The sequence below is a fragment of the Calliphora vicina genome, chromosome 4, assembly GCF_958450345.1.
Source record: "Calliphora vicina chromosome 4, idCalVici1.1, whole genome shotgun sequence".
NCBI lineage: Eukaryota > Metazoa > Arthropoda > Insecta > Diptera > Calliphoridae > Calliphora > Calliphora vicina.
Genome location: NC_088783.1, coordinates 32,154,522 through 32,180,936, shown reverse-complemented (window position 1 = coordinate 32,180,936; position 26,415 = coordinate 32,154,522). Strand labels below are relative to the sequence as shown.

The 26,415-nt window shown below is 30.6% G+C and overlaps 1 protein-coding gene and 1 long non-coding RNA gene across 2 annotated transcripts; both read right to left on the bottom strand.

The window, feature by feature from the left end:
* Positions 1 to 620: 620 nt before the first annotated feature.
* On the bottom strand, positions 621 to 7,094 carry BTBD9 (BTB (POZ) domain containing 9). Its single transcript, XM_065507967.1, has 5 exons — positions 6,716 to 7,094; positions 6,166 to 6,650; positions 5,995 to 6,102; positions 1,212 to 1,974; positions 621 to 1,149 (listed from the first exon to the last, which is right to left on the bottom strand). The coding sequence occupies exons 1-5, from the start codon at positions 6,792 to 6,794 to the stop codon at positions 692 to 694; spliced, it is 1,893 nt and encodes a 630-aa protein (XP_065364039.1). The 5' UTR covers positions 6,795 to 7,094; the 3' UTR covers positions 621 to 691.
* A 6,477-nt stretch (positions 7,095 to 13,571) lies between these two features.
* On the bottom strand, positions 13,572 to 25,521 carry LOC135958072 (uncharacterized). The gene is made up of 2 exons (XR_010576446.1): positions 24,120 to 25,521; positions 13,572 to 15,454 (listed from the first exon to the last, which is right to left on the bottom strand). It is a non-coding gene; the product is annotated as an uncharacterized LOC135958072 (long non-coding RNA).
* Positions 25,522 to 26,415: the final 894 nt, after the last annotated feature.

Here is a 26,415-nt window from a genome sequence, read left to right as displayed (position 1 = left end):
TTAGCAAAAACAAAAAACGTGAGTAAATGTGTTAATTTTTATGTTTAGTAAAATAAATTAGGCAAAATAGAGTTTCTAATTGTGAATGTTAAAGAAATATTGGCTTTGCACAATAAGTATATAATGAGCATGCAAGAAAATATAACAAATTTGTACCTTTTAAAATAAAATCATCAAAAAAAAAACATTAAAACTAACAGTCGTACTGCTAAATAAAGTGGAAAATTTACATCTAAACTTAGGCCCTAATTTTGTAAATCACGTCACCAAAGTGATATTTATATGGAAAGCAAAAACAAAATTTCAAAAATTTTAAAAATTTGTTTTTGTTTTATATACAAAATTTTCAAATTATGAAAGGCAAATCAACGCTTGAATTTTGGTGCTTTCCACATAAATATCACTTGGTGACGTGATTTATAAAATTAGGGCCTTAGTTAAAAAGTCAATTTAGATATATATTTTTTTCGTTTAAAGAAAGCCTACAGAAACACACAAATAAATTATTGCTTTAATTAATTTTGTAAATTAAAATGTTAATAATTTACATTACTATTGCTTAAGGATGGTTTTCTTTTAAATATAAATATTACAAACAAGCTAATAACTAAAATAAAATCTTTTGGAGATATTATTTGGTATTTTATATTCGAATTTCTTTTCAATATTCGCGTAGTAATTATAATAATACTTAATTGGTTTCTTCTAAATAACTATTGTCAAGTTGGACGAGTACACCTTCATCTACTTGCGGCGCTTGGTCTAAATTCGAACTAGTACGTGGTGACGTACTCTCTCGGCTTGAACTGGGTTGATTATCGGCAAGTTTACGCTGTTTCTGTTTCTTTTCTTCAACAACACGTTGTTTTTCTTTTTCAACAAGTATGAAATTGGGATCCTGTGACGGACATTCCAAGTGGACACAGTGAAAGATTTCATTGGCTGTATTGCGAGTACCCACAATGCGTATAAACACCACCGGTATGGGAGTAAATGAAAAGTTTTGCCATGATCTGGCCTTTTCATTGCGCTTGTCCACTACCATAACCCAATCTTTTTGATTTACCGAGGTTTCAATATAGAAACTGTAGTTACGATCATCACAATCCCACAGTAGCAAGCGCATTGAACCAATTACATAGGGTTGTCCTTTAAAGATAAGATATGAAAGTTGTAATACAAAAAATGAAATTAAAATATGTTTAACTTACCCAAACGCACTAAAATTTCACCACTTTCCAATTGATGACAAGTATAACCCGAATCCCAATCATAATCCACGTAGTTACCATTAATTAAAGCATTCCTGGTGCGGCTGACACCATCTACCACCACTGCACTCATCTCGATGGTGGCCACATTTGCCGTGGGTGCGACAATGCCATTAACTACTTTTGGCAGATTCGTTGTGTACATGGCCTCTAAAGCCACCACATGAAATACTTTATTCACGGTATTATGCGTGCCCACCAGCTTTATGTAACGAACAGGCCGTGCTTGAAAATATAAAAATTGCCACGAACGGCAGTAATACTGGGAGTAGTCAATAACACGATCCCACTGTATTTTATTGGCAGAAACTTCTATGAAATACGAATAAGCACGATTATCACGATCCCATAGCAGAATTTTTATGTGATTTATAATGCATGCGGTGCCCAACTCAACGACAATCGCCATTTCGTTGGTATCTGTGATGCAGTGCCGTGAATAGCCCTTCTCCATGTCATAGGTGGTGACATCGCCATTCAATAACTCAGCCCGACATTCACCCTGTATCATACGTGATACGAATTTTGCAGTAGCTACATTTTCCTCCGGCCACAGGGCAGCTCGATATGGTAAATATTTTGATGTACTTTGTTCTTCGATGGCGTCTAAGAGTTTATCGGGTTCTAAGATGCCTGACGGACGTACCACTTGCAGTAGGTGTTCGAGATTCATGAGTGGCAAGCGAACATATGATACAACAGACTGTAATTAAATAAAACAAATGACAGTTTTATAATAATACAAATAAAAATATTAGTATTTTGTCCTCTGGGGTGTATCAAAACCCGACTTCTCTCAGTAAGTTGTCTTGCATTACCGGTCGAAGTCAGTTTTTTGATACTTCCCAGAGGAGAAAACCTTTGCGCTAGCCAAAGGACGACAATGCAAGAAATCTTTACTGAGCAAAGCCACTTTATGATACTTTCGAGAGGAAAAAATCTGTACCATGCACTTCACCAAAGTATACTTTAAGGAAAACATTGAAAACTATTTTTGGTGACAAACCGTTTGTTGGATAAGCAAACATTTTTGTTGAAAATAAATAATAATAAAAAAAAAAAAAAACAAATTTTTAAATAATAAATAATAATTTTTAATGAAAAAAAATAGGTGAAAAAACAATTTGAGAAACAAAATTTAATAGGTAAAAACCTTTCCTAATGCATGGAAATTGGCTAGAGTGTTACCAATTGCAAAAAATATTAATTACTGTACAGATAATTTAAGACCTATTAGCATTTTACCATCAATTTCGAAAATTGTTGAAAATATTATTAAACTACAGATTCTTTCCCACTGTGAACGTTTTTCATTACTGCACTCCAATCAATATGCCCTTCGTCGAAATCATAGCACAAGTTCATTACTAATAGCTCTAACTGACTCAATAAGAACTAAACTTGACCGTCATGAAAACTGTACAATGGTTTCTCTGGATCTATCAAAGGCATTTGATCGAGTCAATCATAAGATTCTTATAAGAAAACTTATAGATAAATTTAAATTCTCTAAGTCTGCTAGTAGATTAATTTATTCTTACTTAACTGAACGATGGAACATTGTTTCACTACTTGGTATTAATTCGAGTATTGGAACTGTTACTTCTGGGGTTCCTAAAGGTTCTGGGTCCTATTATATTTTTAATGTATTTGAATGATTGTATTTCATTAATGGATAATGATAAGTGCAAATCCTTTGTTTTTGCAGATGATATTTTTTTTCTTTTCAGTGCGGGCTTAATGGAAAACAATTTCCAAATCATCTTTATGATTAATTTGATAAACTCTAATGAACTTAGTGTAAATTTAAATAAAACAAAAGCCATTAATTTTCATTTGCCAAATCATGACTTCTTAAATCCTACAATTTACATTGATGGCAGAACTATTGAAAATGTTGACTCTATCAAATGCCTTGGCATTATTATTGACTCCAGCCTAAAATTTAATCTGCACATTGATTGGCTTTCTAAAAGAACATGTCTGACATTAAGAAGACTTTATTCTTTTAAAGCTTACACACCGAAATTTTTTAGATACCGTTTAGCATATGGTTTGTTAATGTCACAGTTTAATTACTGCCTAGAGGTCGTATCTGGTAGTACTACGTTAGGATTTATTGTCTAAAGAGTATACTTAGAAAAAATTGTAGGTATGTTTTTGATTTTAAGCGCGTGATCATGACCGTGTTTCAGAATATATTCCCATTTTTCTCCGTTGTAACTACTTACATCTACGTATATATACTCTTATATTTCTACAAGATTATGAAAACTGGTCAAACCAATTATCTTGCTGGTATATTTTCTTTCTTCTACTCGGAATATTCAATTTGAAGTACCTCGAATACATCTTTCAATTTTCGAACATTCGTTTAAAATAAGGATCTGTCGTATTTGGAATCAATTGCCATCGGATCATAAATTATTCTCATTTTCCATTTCTACATATAAATTAAAAGTTTTACAATATCTTTCTTATGTTAATATATGAAAATAATTATATTAGGTCTGTTCATTTACTTTCCTAGTCAATACTTGCAACCAGAGAATAAAATAAAAATTTACAAAATTACTCTCTTAAATTCTCAAAAATTGTAAAAAGTAAATGAACGTTTTTCCAGTAACAATTGTTTTATACACACAATTTTCTTATTTTATTCCTTTTAAAATGTATAAATACTCACATTTTCTTCAATTTTATTGAAAATTCTTTTGTTTTGACATTTTTTCACCACAAAAATAAAATTTTAAATAAATAAATAATAACACAAAACATATAAAATATAAGCTGCTAACTATTACGAGTTCAAAATAGAACTTGTAATAGTTTGCAACGAGAGAACACTATCTAAAATTTATACGCTCTTGATTTTTTCTCTACTTGCAAGTTTTTGAGTTAATGAACGCTTTTCCAGTAACAATTGTTACTAACTAGTACCAACTTTTAGTTACTGAACATAGCTATTGTAATCTGGTTTGGATGGCTGGGGAGCCATGCTTTAATGTTTATGAAAGTTTTATCATGTTTAATGATATTTTTAAAATTTCAGATATTGTTGATTCATCTGGAAATATTGGCCAATATATGGCTATTATGCAAATATTATTGAACTAATTTATTACACAATAAAATTATAATGCAATTTATTATAAAATATTATTGAATTTATGTAAAAAAAGCTAAAATTTGCGTCATGTACAAATTAATAATATTTATGAACATGTTCTTAATCTGAATGAAAAAAGTTTGGGAAAAAAGTCATGTTCGATTAATAATATTTATTACAAAATTCATTCCAATTATGAATTACTTTTTTCTGTGAACAAAGGTTTAATTTTTCCAAAAATTGTCTGGATCTTGTAGTGAATCAGTATCAGAGCTTCGAATTAATTACAATAATTCAAATTGAGTTTGAGATTTGAATTGAAAAAATTCAATAAAAATTAATAAGCTATTTTATAATGAATTTGAATTAAAGAAAACTTTAATGATTCAATAAGAAATTAATTATATAAAGAATGAATTCTTAAAGGAAAGAAGTTCTAATGGAATTGTTAAGAGGATAAATTTAATTTGCTGTTTGTGCGGTTTTTTTCAGAAATAAGAGTTTTTCTCTGTGCGTTAGTAACCAAGAGCAGCTTCATTTGACTTGCGGCTTAGAGTTCAAGAACTAATTTGCAATTTTAGATAACCACTCGGGGAGTAATTTTTTGGAATTTCTTGAACTCTCTCTTTCTATTACATTAACTTGTCTTGGATTAGTTTTACAAGGTCTTCCTCCCAAATGTTGAGTTTTTACAGTAACTGTCTCACGAAATTTTTTTTATAAATTTTGAAGCTTAAATCCAGAATTAAAATTTGGGTTTTAAATTTTCGCAATATAACCATTTTTAATAATTATTTAAAAAACGTATTGAACGAAAAAAATTACAAAAGTAAAATTAATACTGAAATAATGATAAAAATGTTCTTACATATTCTTTATATTTTAGTTTTCATTCTTGCAGTAATTTAAAAGTATAATCACATCCTACAAATGTAGTTTTGCTAAAATTGACTACTAAAAATCCTGAAAATTGCTACATTTTAATTGAAGCCCTAGTAAATTTGAATTTATCTTAGTAATATACATTTATATTAGCAAAAAGTTCATGTTTTTGAAAATTGAAATTCCGGAAAATAGCTTAAAAAAAGTTATACCAAGAAAACTACTTATACATATTGTCATAATGTCCTAATATATCACGACTCGGCAGCTCGGCTGGTTGGTTACGATAACACAATAAACATAGCATACAGAGTAGTATTATTTTAGGACATTTTTTGCTTGAAAAACAATAAAAACCATTGTGAAATATAAGGACATTATGACAATATGACATGATAATAGACCTTGTGAATTGACCAATTGTATGTTAATAATTTTTACTATCTATGTTATGTCGGAATTGTCATGTATTTAGAGAGTTACCCCCTGGGTATACCTGATAAATTTTTATCATGATAAACGTCAAAATTGTTGTCACGATAAAAAATTATCCAGTATATTCTCCATTTATTAGTATTATTGCTTCGTTATGACAAAATTGTTAGTGCTTTTGCACAGACAACTTTGTCTTGACAACAAACGTCATTGTTATAATAAATATTTGTCAAGTATAGACAGGGGGTTATGGTGGAATGTTAAAAATAGTCTTTCTTTATTTTGCAATTCATTTACCTGTATATCAACATTTTTATTATGCTTGCACCACTCCCAGACGGCTACAAAAATCTGTACTTCGGGTGCAAAAAACGAATCACGTCTTAAAACTTCTTGTAGAGATTCCTGCAATAAATATCAAATATTTTTTACAACATATTCCAAAACATCTATAAAAATAACACCTACTTTTGATAAATTCTTAAAAGATTCCTGTTGCAGTATATCGGCAGCATTACGATCCATAAATGTCAAACAAACTTTTGCCAACTTCTCCAAATTATAAAGACGGGCAGCATCCAGAATTGCACAAACATTTGACAAGGCTAAATACTGGCGCAAATAGTCCGATATGGCCAATTCCAATTCGGAGAGACCATACTGATTGGCCAAACCCAATGTATCCAATATGTTATCTTCGTCCATTTGTGTCAGTGACAAGTGACCGGAATAAATGTAGCGTAGTAATGCCTTAAAGGCATCTACTGGTACCTTAAGATGTATTTCAGATTGTTTGGACTCTGAGAGGCCGCCATATAAAAGTGCACGAAAGTATTCACTGCGGCCAGCCAACATAACACGGTGAGCTGGCAGCCTTTGATCTTCCACAATAAACGCTACATCCGAGTAGTCATCATTTAAGCAGAGCTGAGCCATTTGGGCGGAAAATAGTTCTAGAAAAATCCAATAAGACAATAATTTATACTACATGACACTTAAAAACAATTAAAAACTTTACCTGTAAGTTCTATTTCATCACATCGAGGTTTATTTGGCAAACGTACGCCAGACATTTTACGATGACTTTGGCTGCTCATGTCCAAATATTTCGTAAAGTTAATTTTAACATGCAATATCAAATTATTTTCTTTCGATTCCTTTTTCTTAAAGTTTTTCTCTATTTTTTTTCTTATCTAATTAGTTTTTCTTTGTCTTTTTACACACACTTCCCTGTTTTTGAAATTATTTTATTGTCTGTTTTGATGTTTTTATATTTAATTTCTTTATTGTTTATATTTATAACTATTTTTGGAGTTTTTAATGGATTTGGTTCGATTGTATCAAAATTATTCCGGTAGAACGACGCAAAATTTTTTTTATACACCAATTTTCGTTGGAATGGAATTTGTAGAATTTCGCATTTTGTTTTATTGGAAAGTAAACAGAGATGCCATAGAAATTGTTGCCAGATTAATGAAATACTCTAGTTACACTGTAAAAAATAAAATGGAGTTTGAAATTTATCATTAAAAAATGAAAAATTTTAAATTATTAATAGATGTTAATAGAAAAGTAGTTTATTTGAATCCACTATATGAGAAAATATTGACGAATCGTTGAAACTGATGGTCTGTATTGTGTTTCGAACAGGATACGGTCCCTGTTACAGTTACGACTTTAAGTTACTAGCTTGACCCAGTCCGCTTTAGTACTCCTATCGGAATAAAATCAAAATTGTGATAGGAATTTTATAAAAAAAATAAATGAATATAATTAATACCGAAATTTCTTGACTAATGAAAAGGAGGCAGAGTTGTTAGCTCTTCAAGTTTCTTCAAAAAAATTAAGGTGTAAAGGAAGCAATATATTAAAAACTTAACTTTTCCGAGATTTACCACGAATTTTTGAATTACAATACAAAACAATCTCCGAATTTAAAGAGCTTAAGTTGATTTTACGAACTTCATGAATCAAAATAAAATAGTTTATTAAGATTTTAAATAAAAAAAATTGTGAAATGTTAAATTTGTATTCTAAAAATTTTAGTTCTGCCGCTTTCGTCCGCCTGTAACTGTAACAAACAGTTACTTGAAGGATTTCTATATACTTTTACTAAAGATCTTTTAAATTAAATAATATAAAATTAGCACAGCCTGATATATTACGGCAATTTATATTTGCGGAAACTAACCCATTGTCTGCCCAAACTTTTAATATTTCCTTAGAAAGGTCTTTGAGTTAACTTTCATATAATATCCATCCTTATTGTCGATGTACATGAAAAATGTAGAAAAATGGAAATTATAAACTCATATATAACATTACCATTCAGTATCCCGTTTCTGTGGGGTGAAGGGCATCAATATGTTTAATTTTAGAATTAAAATAATTCTAATTAACTTTTATTTTTTAATTAATTATGTAGATATGTAAATACTCTATTTGATTGTTAGTTTTTTCCAATAAATATTAGGTATTTTTATTTTTGACGATTTCAAATTAATATGGTCAAATTTTGACGAGTTTTTAGTGAAGTTTTGACGATTTTATAAAAACCTATCTGGCAACAGTGTGTCGTTGTAGTTTTCTGATATTATGTTTTGCTCCTCTATTCGCACAGAGTCGTATTTTGTATTTGTTTTTGACAATTTGCACGACTGGAATCGAGTGGAACAACAACGAGCATGATTTTGTTTGTCAAACAGACTCGTCAAACACCCCCATCTAATTTACATGGCGGTTTGACAAACACACAGGGATTTTTTACTCGTCGGACAGGTAAGGATTACATATTCTAATCGTATTAACAAAATATTTATTTTTTACATAAATAAGTAAAGCCATCACTATACAATTATCTACACTACATTAAGTTTTAATACATATTTGTTTAATTTTTGACATTTGTTAAGACCAATTGTTGTATTTGTAGAGCTGATAGCACCTTGAATGGATTCACCTTGGTCAGACCTTTCAAACTTCCCATTTTGCTTTCATTCAAAATTTCATTAAAATTTAAATATTCACGGACGACCTAATTTTTTAATGCGAGTTTTTTCAACCTTAAGAAATTTTTAGAAAAAGTGCAGGAAATTTTTTCCATAAAATTGTTGTCAAATGTTTGCCGATACGGTTTATAAAATGAGCACCTCAATATAAAGGAGTTCCAAAATATTTTTTCCACTAAAACCGAAAAATTTTCCGATATTTTAACGATTTCAAAAATATTTTGACGAATTTTTAGTTCAATTTCAAAAATGATCTGGCAACATTGTAGACAGAACAGCTGTGCAATGTTTTCGTATACATTTTTCTCTCTTTCTCGCATGCAAAATAAACAAAGGTATATGTAAAGAAGACAAATAAAAAACAAAACAATGAAAGAGAAAACGAAGAAGATGCAGAAAATATTGAACACAAAAAATCAACTAGTTTTTGATACTTTTTCAAACATCATCCGTGGTCATTATGTTAAACTGATTTTTTGAGTGTTTTTTCAAATAGAAAAAAGAACATAGAGTGAACGAATGTGAAAAAATAAAATTGTGTAAAGTTTACACTTGTGTTTTTTGGGTAGTTCTTCGCTTGTGTAATGTACATTTTAATAAAATAAATACAGGAAATAAACCGAAAAACTAATAATAAAATAAACATGGAAACGCAAAAACATCAAGAATATTGTTAAAAAATTATAGAAGGATATCAAGAAAGCAGAAGAAAAAAGCTCATAACGAAAAGAAAAAGTTTTTCTAATTTCGAAAAAGTAAACTGCGTAATTATTGTTAAAGTACAACAAGATTGAAAAAAGAAAATTGTGAATTAAGGGAAAATTCCAAGTGGAAAAGTAAGAATTTTGCAAATCTAATACAAATTTTGGTATACCAGAAATAAATTACATAGGTATGTACATGTAGTTACATGTTTATTTTTGCTTACATTTGTTTTTGGTGAAAAATCGAAGTGTTTAGAGAATTGCAACAAAAAAAAATAAATATTGTTATAATACGACAACACCAGGAACAACAACAATAATAACGAATATTGCAGCTGGCTGCCCTTCATTGAGAAAAAAATATAAATAACAAGAACGAAGAAGAAATAATTTAATTTGTAGTTGTTGCTGACTTTTTTCATTCTTTATTTTCAATTTGATTCACTCTCTAGCAAAGATTTGTGTGTGTGTGCGTTAGTTGTTTATTAACTCAAGTGTGGGTCAAAAAAGAAGAACGAAAGAAAATAACAACGTAAAATAGCAACAAAGTCGTAACCCGTGTTAGTTTTACCCTTGATTTGGCTTAAAAAAAGAAAATACATAATTAAATATACTATTTATTAAGCCTTTTAATTAAGTTCTTTTTTATTTTAAATGTTCACATGATTTCTGTACATTTTCATGTCGTGCAAAAGTTCTCTCTATTTTGCATTGAACTGTTAATTGCGGTGCATTAATTAAATAGCTTTTAAAGAGTGTGACAGTGTGGGATTTAATTTCTGGTTGATTACGTTAAAACATTCTAACGGTTTCTAAGAGGATTGAAATAAAAACTGGATTTTGCAGTGATTTTTTTGCTAAATTTTTTTTAAACAACATTTATTTTATAACTGCAGCAGCATTAAAACTAAAACAACAAAATCAGTTCAAGGTCTTTTTGGTAAGTTATAGATTGTAGTGGTAGTTTTAAAGAATGCTGTGTTGTAATTTTTTTCACCGTATTTTGTTGTGCTTTTTATTGTTTCTGTAAAATTTACATTCACTATTGCCAACTACTGAATCGATTTTTATGCCATATCCGTTTCTGGTTCCGTGATTTATTTGAGAATTGAAATATAGTAGTGTTTATATTCGAGAGTCTATTCCATGACTCCTCATAGGTATTAAAAATTTGTATACCAATACAGGTCAAATTTTTCAAGGAAAAAAACTTGAAAAGTAAGTTTTATCATATTTTAGAAGTTTTTAGTTACAAAAAAAGTTATGCATCTGAATAAAATGCAACTAAAAATTTTACAATTTTTACAAAATCCTATCTGTCCTTATTTTTGGTAGCAAGGGTAACTGATAAATGTCAGACCTATTCCAATAAATATGTAGTACCTATATTTATTATACAGGCCTGTCACACAATTGCATTCCGATCGGAAGTGGAATTAATTCCGTATTTCGCTTCTTCAGAAAAAGTTAAACGAAAATTTTTTTCGGAATGTAACCACTTTCAGTTTTCAAAGTGAAATTAACATTTCTTTGTAGGTATTTATTTGTTTTTCTAAAAATTTTAATCAATTTCCGTACCAAAAACTTCACTCGTGTTTTAATATTAACAACGTTTTCGAATTAAAATCAGAAATACAGAATTATTAAATATTTTTTGAATTAATATGGAATTGAAACCATTACGAACAAAATGTGTGACAGGCCTGATAATTCGCGAACAAAATTTGAAAAACTCAATGGTACATTTTTTTATAAACTTATTCTGGAGTAAATAGGGTGAATGCACCAGTAGTCGGCAGTTTAACTTTTTTTCAGTTTTTAAAGTGATACCATTATGAGTGCGAACATGGTATTGGGATGTAAATGGGTTATTGTTGTTTAGTAATTTGTATAGTTTTAGACTCAATTAATTCTTTTCAAGCAGTTTTTATTAAATTTGAGCAATTTACGTTTTTTTGAAAAAACACGATTTGTACCCGAAGTCGGCACCCTTGATCCTAATGTCGGCAATTTGTGACCCAATTGTCGGCATAGAATTTTTTATTAAGAAAAGAATAAAATCTTAAAAGAATTCAAATTATTTTTTATTTAAAATATCAGCCATTTAAATAAATACTAATAAAAAACATAAATTAGTGCATTTGAGGTGAAACCACTGTGGGCAAATATCATATCCTACGTTTTTAGACCATCATCCTCAGGATCTGTGTCCAAATCCTCTTCACATGTGCCCCTAACTCGTTTTATCTTCCTTTTTTAATTTGTTTTGGTTTATTTTATTTTTCTATTATGGTCACTGTAATTATGTTAGTTACCATTCACATCATTGTAGCAATCATATATACATATGATTGTAGTAAATATTTATGTGTTTGTGGCAACCATGTTTATGATGTAATACTTCAACATATTGTGTTGTTCTAGGATTATGGTCATCATATTCTGAGATCAACATATTATGATAAATCATTATCATGAAAATGATTGCCATAAATATATATTTATTTACAATCATGTTAATGGTAACGTAAACATATTATGGTTACCGCAATCATATACAATATCCCAGTGACCATAATATTATTAAAAAACTTTGAAAAAATTTTAAATGTACAACTACAACTTGTTGGGATTGGACTTGAACAGTTAAAAGGCTGAAACCAAGTATTTGAATAATTATTTGATAAAGTTGGAGATGAGTAGTGAACAGGTTTCAACGTTTCATTGTGATTTTCTGCAGCTAAAGTTGGCGATACTACCATATTTTCAACTTTTCCTTGTTAATTATGAACGTGCCTGCCTCTATGGTAAGATTACTCACAATTTCAATAGTTTGATAATTTATTTTTAAGTTATTGTTCTCTTCGATAATGTCATCGGAATCAATTCTACGCTCATATTAGGAGCTAGTCGGTTGACTATTTCAAAAGCTAGATCCAAATCCGTTTCTTTTCTCATTTTCAGGTCGATCACCTACTAATAACTCCAACTGATTTAGTAAAGAGCCTGTTTATTAAGGTACCTTACATGATTATTTTAGAGAGAACAGTTTAAAAACCCCTTTATACCATTTCTTTCCGGGTAGATCATATACAAATGGTGTGGTTTGCTGCTCTTCACGATTGATTGAACCGTGTTAAGTTAATCCTCACTTTCTTTGGAATTAGATAACACTGTTTGCGGCCCCATTCTCATAGGACCTTCGGAACCGTATAATTTGTCCTATATTTTTGAACGCGGAACTCCATATTGTTTACTGGCACCTAATACAGAAATCGGGCCTTCTCTCGCATAGAAAATATTTTAAGGCTTTTTCAGGATATTGGTGCATGGGTTTTTTTTCTGGAGTGTCCATATTTGGAATTCTAAGATGTTAGAATTAATAATACCTACTGAATCTCTAAATATTACTCTGTTTAACGATCTCCAGTCAAATAAAAAGCTGCTGCCGAGTTCAGGATGCTTGGTCTCCTATACTCGGCAGTTCTTAAAATGCTCAATTAAAACTGTGCCGACTATTGGGTAAACTCATTTCAAACTCATTTTCTTCAAATCTATTGTCAAGAGAGATGAGTAATAAACAAATTTGTAGAATTTGAGCTTAATACAAAAAATTAGCAATTTTCCTGAAGTCGGCATCACTATGCCGACTATTGAAAATCGTAGAAATTTTTGTTCCTAATGACGGCATCAATTAAAATAACCAAAAAAAATATTTTTTGTGAAAACTTTCACATTGTAGGTAATATTTAAACAAAGTTTTATCTGTTAACACCACTCTGGTAAAAATATTACTTAAATTGATATGGTTACTAACTTGTTTTAGTTGGCCTTGCCACTAAAAAATTTCTTAAAAAACAGGCACTTCCGCACCAGTTGAAAGATGGTCACTTAATGAGGACAAAAATAGATGAAAATACTCATCTCACCCAAATTTAAACATTACATAAAGATAAATGAGTGTATGTTTAATTAAAGTTAAATCTTACTTTTGTATAAAATTATCGTTATTCTTATTTATTAAGCTTTTAAGTCAAAAATGCCGACTACTGGGTCATGCCGACTATAGGAGCGTTTACCCTACATAGGTATAAAATAATATTTTTAGAAATTAATGTTGACAACTATAAACAACTATTTGCAAAAAAAAAACAAAATAAAGTCAAGATAAAACTCGATTTTTTTTTCATTTTTAATTTTTTGTTGTAATTTAAATTTTATTTTTAATATTTTCTTATTAAATATCTCAAAAGTTTGGCGTCCTGGATTTTTTTTCAATATTTTTCCCGAGTTTCGAATCATGAACAAAAAACTTGTAAACTAGTGTAATTTAACTATTCAAAACCTACGATTTCATATACCTAGATATTGATACAATAGTTAGAGCTTTATAATATAATAATGGTATCAATTTATTGTTTCCACAATAATTTTGATTATTTTCACTCGAATTTCTATTATTGTATAGCTATTTATGATACATATTCCGAAATATACGCAAAATTATCACCTTATTCGCAAATCATTTATTCGATTAGCATAAATTTTTTTACATTAATTTATTATTATTTTTTGTTTATAGGTATCTATTTTTATATTGTACTTTTTTTCATATTTTCTTTACTGTTTGCTTCTGTTCTATACTAAGATGTCAGGGATGTACCAGTTGTTTTAAATAATTCATAATATTTATATAGGTATTTGAAAGAATAATGGATAGGAATAAAAATATAATGAGTATGACAACCCAAAGTAGGTATAGAAAAAATAAAGTCGTTTGTCATAATTTGTATACCTATTATATTTCTGGTATATGGATCCGTTTTAAACGATGTAAAGTATCTAAGAAAATATGCCTCCGAAAGAGGTTGAAGTTGCATTAAAATTTGAATTTAACAGTCTGTAATGTGTGCTTGTAACATTCAGCATGTTTATAAACATTTCCAGTGCTCGAAATTTCAAATTATCAACAATGTTGTTAATATTATGAACATTGTAAGTATAACAACTGAACAAAACTGATTGGGTTTTGTTTATTATGATGATGGTAAAAAATGAGTTGTTTGATGACCAAAGGGCTATGGGAAAATTAGCTTTAATTATAATTACTTTTAATAAGATTCTTCAATTTCAGGTTACAAATTATGTGTTTGATTTTATTGTACTTCACAAAATGGTAATAAAGTATAGGTTGACTTCATAGAAGTATGTATAAAAAATGGGTGTTCACAAGTAAGTGCACACAAGTGAGTGCTCACAAGAAAGTGTTTTAAAAAGTTAAAATATAATTACATGAAACCTCGGTGTGTTCAAGAACCTGAGGCTGAATTTAACCGACAATTCACGAATCTATAGCGAGTACTAAATTCACTAGATTAATCTTTTACAATACAAAAATATTATTGTTATACAAATGCACTTAGCAAAATTCAGTTACAATTCAATAGTTAATTATAAGTGCATTTAAAAAATATATATAAAATCAATAAAATACAACATTTATAAATTATTTCATAATTTATAATAAAGTGTTCAAAGGTAGTTTGGACATGGCGCCGTCCTTGCAGTATTGCAACAAATAATTAAGCTGAGAGGACCTGAGCCAAAGACTTTATAGCTTTTACGATAATTTTGGCATCTGGCGTTGCTAAAAGCTGTGATGATGGTTGTCTGGTTGTTGATGTTATTGGTGGTTGATGACGCTGATTGTTGTGGCTGGTGGAATTGCGTCGCTGGTTTTGTGGTGTAGGGTGAAGCAAGGTGTGGTGGAGTTTCTTACATTTTCGGCACGTATCCTTTGACGTGCATGACCGTAAAATATGGCTTCTTGCCAGACAATTGTGGCAGTAGTGGTGTCTTTTGACCACATTTAGGCGCTGTTGTAATGACATCTTCAAAAATTTCACACAAAATCTTAATGCATGGTACTTCTTGCATAATACGCATTTGTAGATCTGTGATTCTCTTAGTATCACACGTCTTCGGTAGGTTTCCCTGGTGCTTTGTTGCTGGCTTGGGCGAGTGGTTTCTAATCTTCGATTTGGCCTAAGAAAATAGAACAAATAGTTAGTAACTGGAAATGAGAGTTGGGCAAATAAATAATGAGGAATGTGTGATGTGAGAAATGTGTTATGAGATGTGATAAATATGAGTGTGTGATTATATATACAAATTCAAATTTACTAAATAAAAATTTAATGATTGTGGAATATATTCATAAGAGACATTTTATTGAGCATTTTCATTATCTAGGAAAGGAAGATAACATAATTTCGCTATGGGCCGGGTTATTACACCTGATGCTATACGTACGTCGGCAACACGTACATTCTCATCTGAACCGGGATGTGTTTTTTCTACTCTTCCTAAGCGCCACTCATAAGGCGGTTGCAGATCATCCATTACAACTACAAGATCTCCAGCTTTAAGGTTTGGGAAAGAGTTCTTCCACTTGTAGCGTTTGTGTAGCGATTTTAGGTAATCCTCTTTCCATCGAAGAGAAAATTGATGGTGAATTGCCTTTAATTTCTCCCATCTATTTATGAGAGACATTTCTTTAGCATCTTGATCTGGGAAAGCCATAAGCGGAGCACCTCTTATGAAGTGTCCTGGAGTAAGGGCTGTTAAATCTGAAGGGTCCTCTGAGATAGCAGAGATTGGTCGTGAGTTGAGAACTCCTTCGATTTGAGCTAAAACGGTAGAAAATTCTTCAAAATTAAACTTTTGAGAGCCAGCTATTCGTTTTAAGTGATATTTGAAGCTTTTGACGGCGGCTTCCCATAAGCCGCCCATGTGAGGTGCATGTGGAGGTATAAATTTCCACTCAAAACCATGCGTAATATACTTTTGGGCTATATCTTGAGCTGAGTTTTCTATGAATTTTGCGAATTCGCGTTCGAGTATTCGACTAGCACCCAAGAAGTTTCTTCCATTGTCAGATACTACCCTTTGGGGCAGCCCCCGTCTCCCAACGAATCGAGAGAATGCAGCTTGAAATGCCGCTGAGGATAAGTCTGAGCAGAGCTCCAAATGAATAGCCTTGGTACTAAAACAAACGAATACACTAACGTAAGCTTTTATGTAAGTAGATTTTCGTAAGGGTGAGATTTTTAGTTCAAAAGGGCCCGCGAAATCAATACCAGTTATCTGAAATGGAAGAGATAAATTGCATCTTTCTGAGGGTAAAGGGGCCATAATCTGGGAAAGTGGTTGCTGTTTGTAGATAATACACGTTTTGCAGTGATGAATTATCTTTTTAATCCGAGGTTTGAGCCTAAAAACAAAAAATTCTGTTTGTACCATTCGACAAAGCTGGCTGCATTCCGCATGATAGAGAAATTTATGTAAATGTGTAAGATATAATTGACAAATTCTTGAATTACCAGGTAATATCACTGGATAACGCTCATTGTATGGAAGCGAGGATTGAGATAGTCTACCATTTACTCGTAGAAGAAAGTTCGAATCGAGAAATGGATTCAGATTTTTAAGAGAACTTTTATTGGGTAAGGGTTGTGAGTTTAACAGACATTGGTAATCTTCTGCGTGGAATGATTTTTGAGCTAAAAGTAAAAGTCTTGTTTTAACAAATTTCATTTCGAGTTGGGTAAGAGAGTCTTGGGTAGCAAAGTTGACAATTTGATTATTTTTTCTGCATTTGTTAAAAAATCTAAAAGCATAACATATAACTCGCAGAGCTTTGTTATAAGATGAGAAATGGTTTAAAATGTCATTTGCTAGAGTTTCTGTATGTAGGGATACAATTTTCTTTGGAGTTTCAATCAGTTTCAAAGGATTTCTTTTGGGCCATTCAGATGCAGGTTTGTTTAACCAAGATGGTCCATGCCACCATAAAGAATTATTTGCGAGATCTTGAGGTCTACAACCCCGTGTTCCAAGATCCGCCGGATTGTCGTGGGTTGGGACATGTCGCCATGTTGCATTCGGTGTTAGAGTATGAATTTGAGAAATTCGATTAGCAACATATGTCTCCCAAGAAGAAGGTGGTTTTGAGAGCCATCCTAGTACTATGGACGAATCAGTCCATAAATATATTTCCTTGACATTAAAGTTCAGAGCTGACATGACATAATTTACAAGATTAGAGAGTAGTACTGCGCCATTTAGTTCTAAGCGGGGAAGACAAACAGTTTGTATTGGGGCAACTTTACATTTTGCAACTAATAAATTCGAAAAAGTATTATAGGTTTGGGATTGACATCGAATAAATACCGTCGCACAGTAAGCTGCTTTAGACGCGTCTGAGAACCCATGAATCTGAATGGTGTCTGAAGGAGTGTACTGTAACCATCTGGGAATTGATATTGTTTCCAATTGGGTAAGATCATGAACGAGACTATTCCATTTTTGTAGGGATTCTGTAGAAACATCCTCATCCCAATCTAACCCTTCTAACCATAATGTTTGCATAAGTATTTTCGCTCTGACGACTATAGGGACTAGCCATCCAGCTGGGTCGAAGAGTTTAGCTACTGACGAAAGAATTTGTCTTTTAGTTATTTTAGTGGATTGATCAATTGAGGAAAAACTGTATGTAAATGCATCTGTAAGTGCATTCCATTTAATGCCGAGTGTTTTGGTTGAGCTAGCTTCATGAAAGCGAAGAAAGTCTAGATCGTAAAGATCTTCTTTGGGTAAGTGAGAGAGCAATCTTGGGTCATTTGCTGTGAATTTCTTTAAAGGAAATCCAGCAGAATTCAATACTTTAATAAGTTGGGTCTGAGCGGATAATGTTTCTTCTATCGAGAATCCTCCAGATAGAATATCATCAACATATGTTTCCGATCGTAATATTGATGCTGCTTTGGGATATTCTACTTCGGTATCAGACGCGAGCTGAAGAAGCGTACGAATTGCGAGGTACGGAGCACAATTTAAACCAAAGGTTACAGTATTTAACTGATAATCTGTAATGGGACCATCGGGTTGATTTTGGAAGAGAATTTTTTGAAAGGGTCTATCTTCTGGATGTACAAGAATTTGTCGATACATCTTTTGTACATCTCCGCTGTAAACATACTGATATTTTCTCCAATTTAGTATTACAGTTATCAAATCGTTTTGTAAAGTAGGGCCTGTATAGAGAACATCGTTAAGAGCAAATTGAGATTTTGTTTTTCGTGAAGCGTTGAAAACAACTCTAACCTTCGTGGTTTTATGTTCTGGCCGAACGACGGCATGATGTGGTAAATAGAAGGAATTACATTTATTTTGGGACATATGTTCTTGCGATGAAGTTTCTTCCATGTGACCGAGAGCTAAATATTCGTTCAGAACTGCCATGTAATGGGAATGAAGTTCGGGATTTTTAGATAGAGTTTTCTCCATTCTAGCATATTGTGCTAGAGCAATGAATCTTGACGAACCAAGGAAGATTTTTTCGGGATACTCTTTTTTAAATGGCAATCTTACTACGTATCTGCCATTTTCATTACGTTTAGTCGTTTGGGTATAAAAACGTTCACAAATTTCATCTTCAACAGAATTTGAAGGGGCTGAGGGTATTTCTTCTTGTTCCCAGAATCTCTTTAAGAGAGTATTGAGATCTGTCGTATCAGCAGGGATAACAGTAGTTGTAAAAGATTGAACGATTTGGGCTTTTATGGGTCCACTAAGTACCCATCCGAAAATTGTATTGTAGGCTGATGTTTGGCCACAAATATTTTTCTTTATACCAGCAATGTTAATTGAATGTTCATAATCATTGCCTAGAATCAGATCTATTTGGGAAGTCTTGTTAAATGTAGGGTCTGCTAAATCTATTTCTTCAAGTTGCATTGAATAAGGGATTTCGAAACTGAACGCTGGAAGTTGTTTTGTAACTTTGGGCAATACTATTGCTTTAACTGGGATTCGTATATTATATCTTTTGGCGTACAATACGAACTCGCACTCTTTGTTCGCAGATTGCTTTTGCCCACCAATGCCTACAACTTCGAAGTGAGATTTTTGGTAAGGAAGTTGAAGTCGGTTTCTTACTTTTTCAGTTATGAAGGTTCGTTGGCTACCTGGATCAATTAGAGCTCGTATCGTAAATAGTTCTCCTCTATACTCTATTTGCATTAAAGAAGTTCGTAATAGAATGTTTTCGTTACTTGTGGAACAATTAGCGTGAATTTGTTTTGATCCAGAAGGGCCTTCAACTTGATTTTTCGTTTGATGTATTTGAGTAACATGTAGGGAAGGTTTTTCGGAAACATTGCTAGGAATATCTTTCTTTTCAGATTTTTCAATATTCTGAGATGGGTATTGAGATGTTCTTGTCATATGCAAAAGTGTGTTATGAAGTTTTTTGCAAAAGAGACAAGTTTTCTTACTTTTACAATTTGCTTTTAAATGTGATGAGCCTAAGCAATTATTGCAAATTTTATTTTTATATACAAAGTCGATTCTTTGCTGTATTGAAAATTTTCGAAACTTAGGACAAGTTCTAAGATTATGATCTTCATTGCATAACATGCAAGATACGTTCAAATTTTCATGTGAAGTATACGCTTGTATATTTGGTGATTTTGATTTGTTCAGGCTAAAGTTATCTTTTGAGGTTCTAATACTATCGAGGCGTTCTACAGCTTCGTATCGATCTACCAGAAACTGAGACATTTGCGACCACTTAGGAAGATCGCGAGGAGATGTAAGTGATTGTTCCCACAGAGAAAGGGTTAAATCTGGTAATTTAGTAGATATTAGACGAATGAGAATTGGGTCCCAACTTTCCACTTGTACTCCAAGAGTTGTAAGAGTAGCTATTGAATCATTAACAGAAGATTGTATTCTTCTAATAGACTCACTGTTTTCGTTAGTTGCTGCTGGGATATCAAAGAGGATTTTAATCTGGTTATCTACAAGTACCCGTTTATTCTCATACCGAGTTTTCAAAGCATTCCATGCCAAATCAAAGTTATCATGAGAAAGTGGATATCTTTTTACAATTGCACCTGCTTCACCTTTCGTTTTGTTACGAAGGTGATATAACTTTGTGACGGGAGAAAGTTTTGAATGATTTATGTACACTGCAGTGAACATGTCCCGGAAAGATGGCCATTGTTCATAACTGCCTTTGAAAACTTCAGTGTCACAGGGAGGAAGTTTAATGCAATTATTAGAATTATCGGGTGCCATATTTTGGGTAATAGCTTGTGGTGGGAGAGAATAACGTGCAGACGTATCAAAACCTTGGACATTGGAATTGTCCATTCGGAAAGCTTTCATTAAATCAAGAATTTGGGATATACAATGGTAATAAGCGTCTACACACACATCAAAATTCGTCTTTGCCTCTTCTTTGAATTCTGGCTTAACTAACTCATCTTGAGCTAATATAACTTTTTCATATGAAGCTTCTACTTTGTTCCATCTAGTGTCTAAGTCTTTCAACTTGACTTCTAAGACCGATTCGGTTTGGTCTTCTATAGGTGCTCTGTTAAATCTTTCACAGAACTGGAGCATATGGCCACAATCAAATACAAACTGCTCCTTAGGAGATGGGTTAGAATTTTTCTGAGATGTAGAAGTCATTTTTAAATGGTTTACGTATGCGAATTTTGAATATAAATTGAGTATTTGTTTTACTTTTTAGAAAAGTGTTAGATATCTTCTTTGGAAATAGTGCAATAAAAGTGGGAAAATAGAGTTTTTTTTACTCTTTATGGATTGAAAAACTCCACTATTTAAAGTTGTGTTTGGATAAGTTGAATTGGGAATTTTGAAATATTCTTTTCTCAAATTAGTGTTAAGGAGTTAGTAAGTACTAGCACTAGATACCCGTTATCTAGTTCAAATGAATAACAATGAGAATTTATCATTTATTGTTTTAGATTGTAGAGTTGAATTGGTAGTAGAGTTAAGGGGCTAGAAAGCTCTCGCACTAAATATCTGTTAAGTGTTTTTTATTCTCGTTATAGAGTTAAGGGGCTAGTAAGTTCTAGCACTAGATACCCGTTATCTAGTAAAATTAATAAAATGAGAATAAAAAAAAACTTGAACAGATTATTTATGTCGGTTCTTGCAAAATTCAATATTCGTTTTTGATTAAAGGGGCTATAACTAGCACTAGATACCCGTTATCTAGTTTAAAAGAATCAAAACTGAAAATGAATATAGTTTGAGCTGATTAGAATTATATTTGATTTTGGAGTTTTACGGAATTCTATCTTCGTTTTTGAGTTCAGGGCTATTGCAGAATAGCACTAGATACTCTTTGTCTAGTTAAAATAGGGTTCAAAAAACGAGAATGAAGATGATTCAAACTAGTTTGCTTTACGTAATTCGTTTTTGAATTCGGGGCTATTGAAGAATAGCACTAGATACTCTTTATCTAGTAAAAAAATGGTTCAAAAACGAGAATTAATATAGTTCAAACTAGTTTGCATTCAAATTATTAGTGAAAAATTGTTAAATTCATAACATGAGCGGTTTTAAGGCAAACGATGAGCACAATTTAACATGAACTTCGTTTCTTAGAAGGTTAAGTACAGATAATTGCAGATCAGTGTTACCGCTGATCAGTTTTATGTTCAACGAACTTTTTTTTTTTTTTGAAATGGTTTAACGAGTATAGCTTTTTAATATAAATTGATCCAAATGTATAATATTCACTTGTATCTTAAATTGTTTTTCAAAATTAATAATTATGTGCTAAGATGTGATAATGTGTAAACATAACAATATTAAATATCTTTCCTTCACTTGTATTTTAAATTTCCTTTTTAATTATTACTTTTTTCTACTTGTGTTTGAAATTTTATTTAAATCGGCACTATTTTATTATTTAGTTTTTTGATTTGTACAAAAATTAAAAATAAAATGGTAACTCTGTATGAGAAATGCCTGATAAATATGTTAGTGTTGTCAACACACCAATGTTTAGCTCTTTTTATTATTCTGAGAATAATCAAATTTATCGTATAGATGTAAAAATTTATTTTTGTGTTTTAATATTTAATTACTCGAAATTTTAATTAGTTATTTTAATTTGTTATTTATTGCGAAATGATTGTTTCACAATAGCTTATTTTTTGTGTGAACAAAATGATATTATAGCTGCTGGTTTTCTTTTTGTAGCGGACTGTATTTTGTTTTTAGATTTGTATTATTAAACACAGCATTTATAATAAAAATATTGAAAACACAATCTGATGTTAAGTAAACTGAGAAAGTAGACTGCTTTAATTTTCATAAAACATGGTTAAAACCCGCTGCTTTGACAATATTGAATTTTTCACCACACTTTTTTTCCTTTTATTATTGGAGAGAATGAAGAACAAGGAAGAGCGTGAAGTTATTTTGCTTTTGATTTTATAAATACTTTTCTCTTACGGAATAAGCAGTAAACAATAACTATGTATATTGCTTTTGGTTTTTTATAAAGAATATATTAGTAAACCAATTGCAATTGTCTTCTTTTAAATTTTCCTTGAAAATAAACTTACCCCAATAATTCTGTATAGGATGATTTTTTTTTTCTTATTTCCACTGATGATCGCAAAAAATTCCAAGAGCGATTGTAAAATTTGGTGGTTGAAATGCAATTGCTTTTAACTTGACTAGCACAATAAATTTATTTTCAAAGAGCTAGTAAATTTTTTGGTGGTTGAAGCACAAATTACTTTTATTAATCTGAAGAGCACAGTAAATTGGTTTTTAAAGAGCGAGTAAAAATTTTTTTTTTTTTTGTTTTATACTGAAGAGCACAGTTAATTGTAAGAGCGATTATTAACTCTGGTGGTTGAGCTTTTGATTTAACCGCAGAGCGTATTAACTTTAAAGAGCGACTATATTTTTGTTTTATAAATTTTGCAAACACAGTAAATACAAGTTACTCTTAAAATTTTGGTTTTTATATGAGGCTATGAGATAAAGATGAGATGAAATGAAGGACAAGATGAAAGACAAAATGTTTCAACTTTGTTTTTTTGTTAAAAAAGTCATACCACAATAACTATTTATTTCTGCTTGCTTACTTTTTCCTGTTTTTTTTTTTGTATGTATTATTGAAAAAATAACGGCTTTATTTAAAGGGCGGAACAATTTTTTGGTTTTTTTATTATTTTGGTTTCTTTTTGTTGATGTTTTAATTTTGTATGTACATATAGGTATGTGCAAATGTAGCTTTAGATTTGATCAACAAATTGTAACGGAATTTATGAATTTTTTTTTTTTTTTTTTACTTATAGGCACTATATATGTATGTATGTATTTACTTTTCTTTTTATGTGCAAAATTATATTACATATTTCTTCTTTTTGGTTCTAACGGGATGACAATTAGGCTATTTTTTATATATAGAATTTAATGCTTATGGCCACTGACCTTTATTCGTATATATGGCGTTAACTAAGACCTTTTTTATGTAAAATTTTTTTTTTTTTGGAATATGGCGTTAATCAAGGTACATAAAGCCATTATGTACTTAAAGCCACAAATGAGACTTTTTTTTTTTCACTTTCGTTTTTTAATTTTTAATAATTTGTTGCACACTTCTTTTTACAAAAATTTTGCACATACATATATATAATTTTATAACCTTTTTTTTTTTGTTTCGTTTTTTGGTTTTAAACACTTTTTTTCTGCAACACGTTTGTTGTTTTTATGATGTTAGTTTTGTCGCGTTGTGGTATGTCTTTTTTGTTTTTGTTACGTATGTATGTGAGTATGAGATTTTAATAATAATTTTATGTTTTCGACTTACTGCTTGATGTTTGATTTGTAACTGATGAGCCCTTAAATCTTCGTTTTGTACATTACCTCATTGTTTTTCTATTGTGGTGAATTTTGTTTTCTTCAAGAGACAATTGTTTTTATTTTCTCCAAGAGACAATTGTTTAATTTTTTTCCAAGAGTCACTTAAACAATTTGACGGTTCGACTGGACCATGAACAAAACTGATTGGGTTTTGTTTATTATGATGATGGTAAAAAATGAGTTGTTTGATGACCAAAGGGCTATGGGAAAATTAGCTTTAATTATAATTACTTTTAATAAGATTCTTCAATTTCAGGTTACAAATTATGTGTTTGATTTTATTGTACTTCACAAAATGGTAATAAAGTATAGGTTGACTTCATAGAAGTATGTATAAAAAATGGGTGTTCACAAGTAAGTGCACACAAGTGAGTGCTCACAAGAAAGTGTTTTAAAAAGTTAAAATATAATTACATGAAACCTCGGTGTGTTCAAGAACCTGAGGCTGAATTTAACCGACAATTCACGAATCTATAGCGAGTACTAAATTCACTAGATTAATCTTTTACAATACAAAAATATTATTGTTATACAAATGCACTTAGCAAAATTCAGTTACAATTCAATAGTTAATTATAAGTGCATTTAAAAAATATATATAAAATCAATAAAATACAACATTTATAAATTATTTCATAATTTATAATAAAGTGTTCAAAGGTAGTTTGGACACAACATTAACTGTTAACGCTGCTAACCTTAACATAGCTGCTAAAAGCTCTAGAAATAGAACATTATAGTTTTGTCAGTTAGATAGATAATTAATGAAACTACTAGAAGATGACAATGTGTATATAGTAAATAGTAACAGACAAATTTAGTCAGTGTATTGTAGGCGCTGTTAGACTTAACATCAAATGTAATATTCTACATTATAAAGTAACAATATAAATATGTTCAATGAAAAAATTTTTTTTTTTTTTTTATTTATTTAAATTCAAAACCAGCCCATTGGGCCAAAAATTTTATATACATATTTTTAATCAAATCGGTTGACAATTGAGTTCTGTAATATTTTCCATCCCTGCTCTATCTTCCTCTCGCGTTTTGTCGCTCACGTAATTTACATTCTTTTATGGTCATGTATATTTTTTTGGCGTATGGCAAATGAATAGCAATGAACGCAGATTTGTATGAAATGTATGGAATATCAGCGACATTTGCAATTCAGCTAAACAAGTTAAAATTTTAAGTCTTCGTAGAAAATAAATCAGTTATTTTATTAAATAATAGCGAATACATTTTACAAAATTTGATTAAGTTATAATTTCTGTTTGTTTTAACGAATAACTGTTGGCTTAATTTTTGTAATATCAAACATTATTACTGAAATTGATTGATTTTAACAAATATTACATACCTATAACATTTCTATAAAAACAAACAGCCTAACCACTAAAGCCGTAGAGTCTATTTTAAGTCCATAAAGTCCATTCCATCCATTTGCTCTAATAAAAGTTATCTTAAATCAAATAGGTATGTACAAAGTTATTGAAAATAGAGAGAAATAGAGTTTTTATCGTTTAATATTTGATCAATGTGAACGTGGTTTACTAATTTATTTTAACTTAAAAACTCAAATAATAAAGCCACTGTGAAATTTCAAACCGTACCTATCTCTCAAAAAATTGGAATTTTTATGTATTACAAAAAGTTCATCAAAAGATTTGTTTTGTTTACAATTTATATTGTTTTTTTTTGCGCACTTTATAAATATCAATTAACACTTCTAACGAAAATTGAAAGAAAGCTAAAAAAAATTATTATAGAAAATAGCACAACATAAACAAATGATAAGAGCCAACCAAAACAAATGTTATTTATAAGTGTGTGCCTGCATTATTTGATGATCCCCCCATTAAGAAAAGTAAATACTTTGTTTTTAATGTGTAGAATAATATTATCAAAACAAAACACATTTATTACGTACATAGTTATATACATACGTTTATGTATGCGTATATATATTTTTAGTTTATTTATTTATTAAAAAGAAAAACAAAAAACATATGATTAATTCTGTGCAAAAAAATAACAACAAAAAAAATATTGTGAAAACAAAGAAAAATGAGAGAGCAAAAATGTCAATACAAAGAGTGTTGCCAATACGCTTTCTAAGAAACGTGGGATTATTCCAAACACTTAAAAAATGGGATTAACCCAAAATAACAATAAAAATGGTGACTTTTTATATCGGAAACTATGGAATAACCATCTGCTAGTATACCATCTGAAAGAATAAT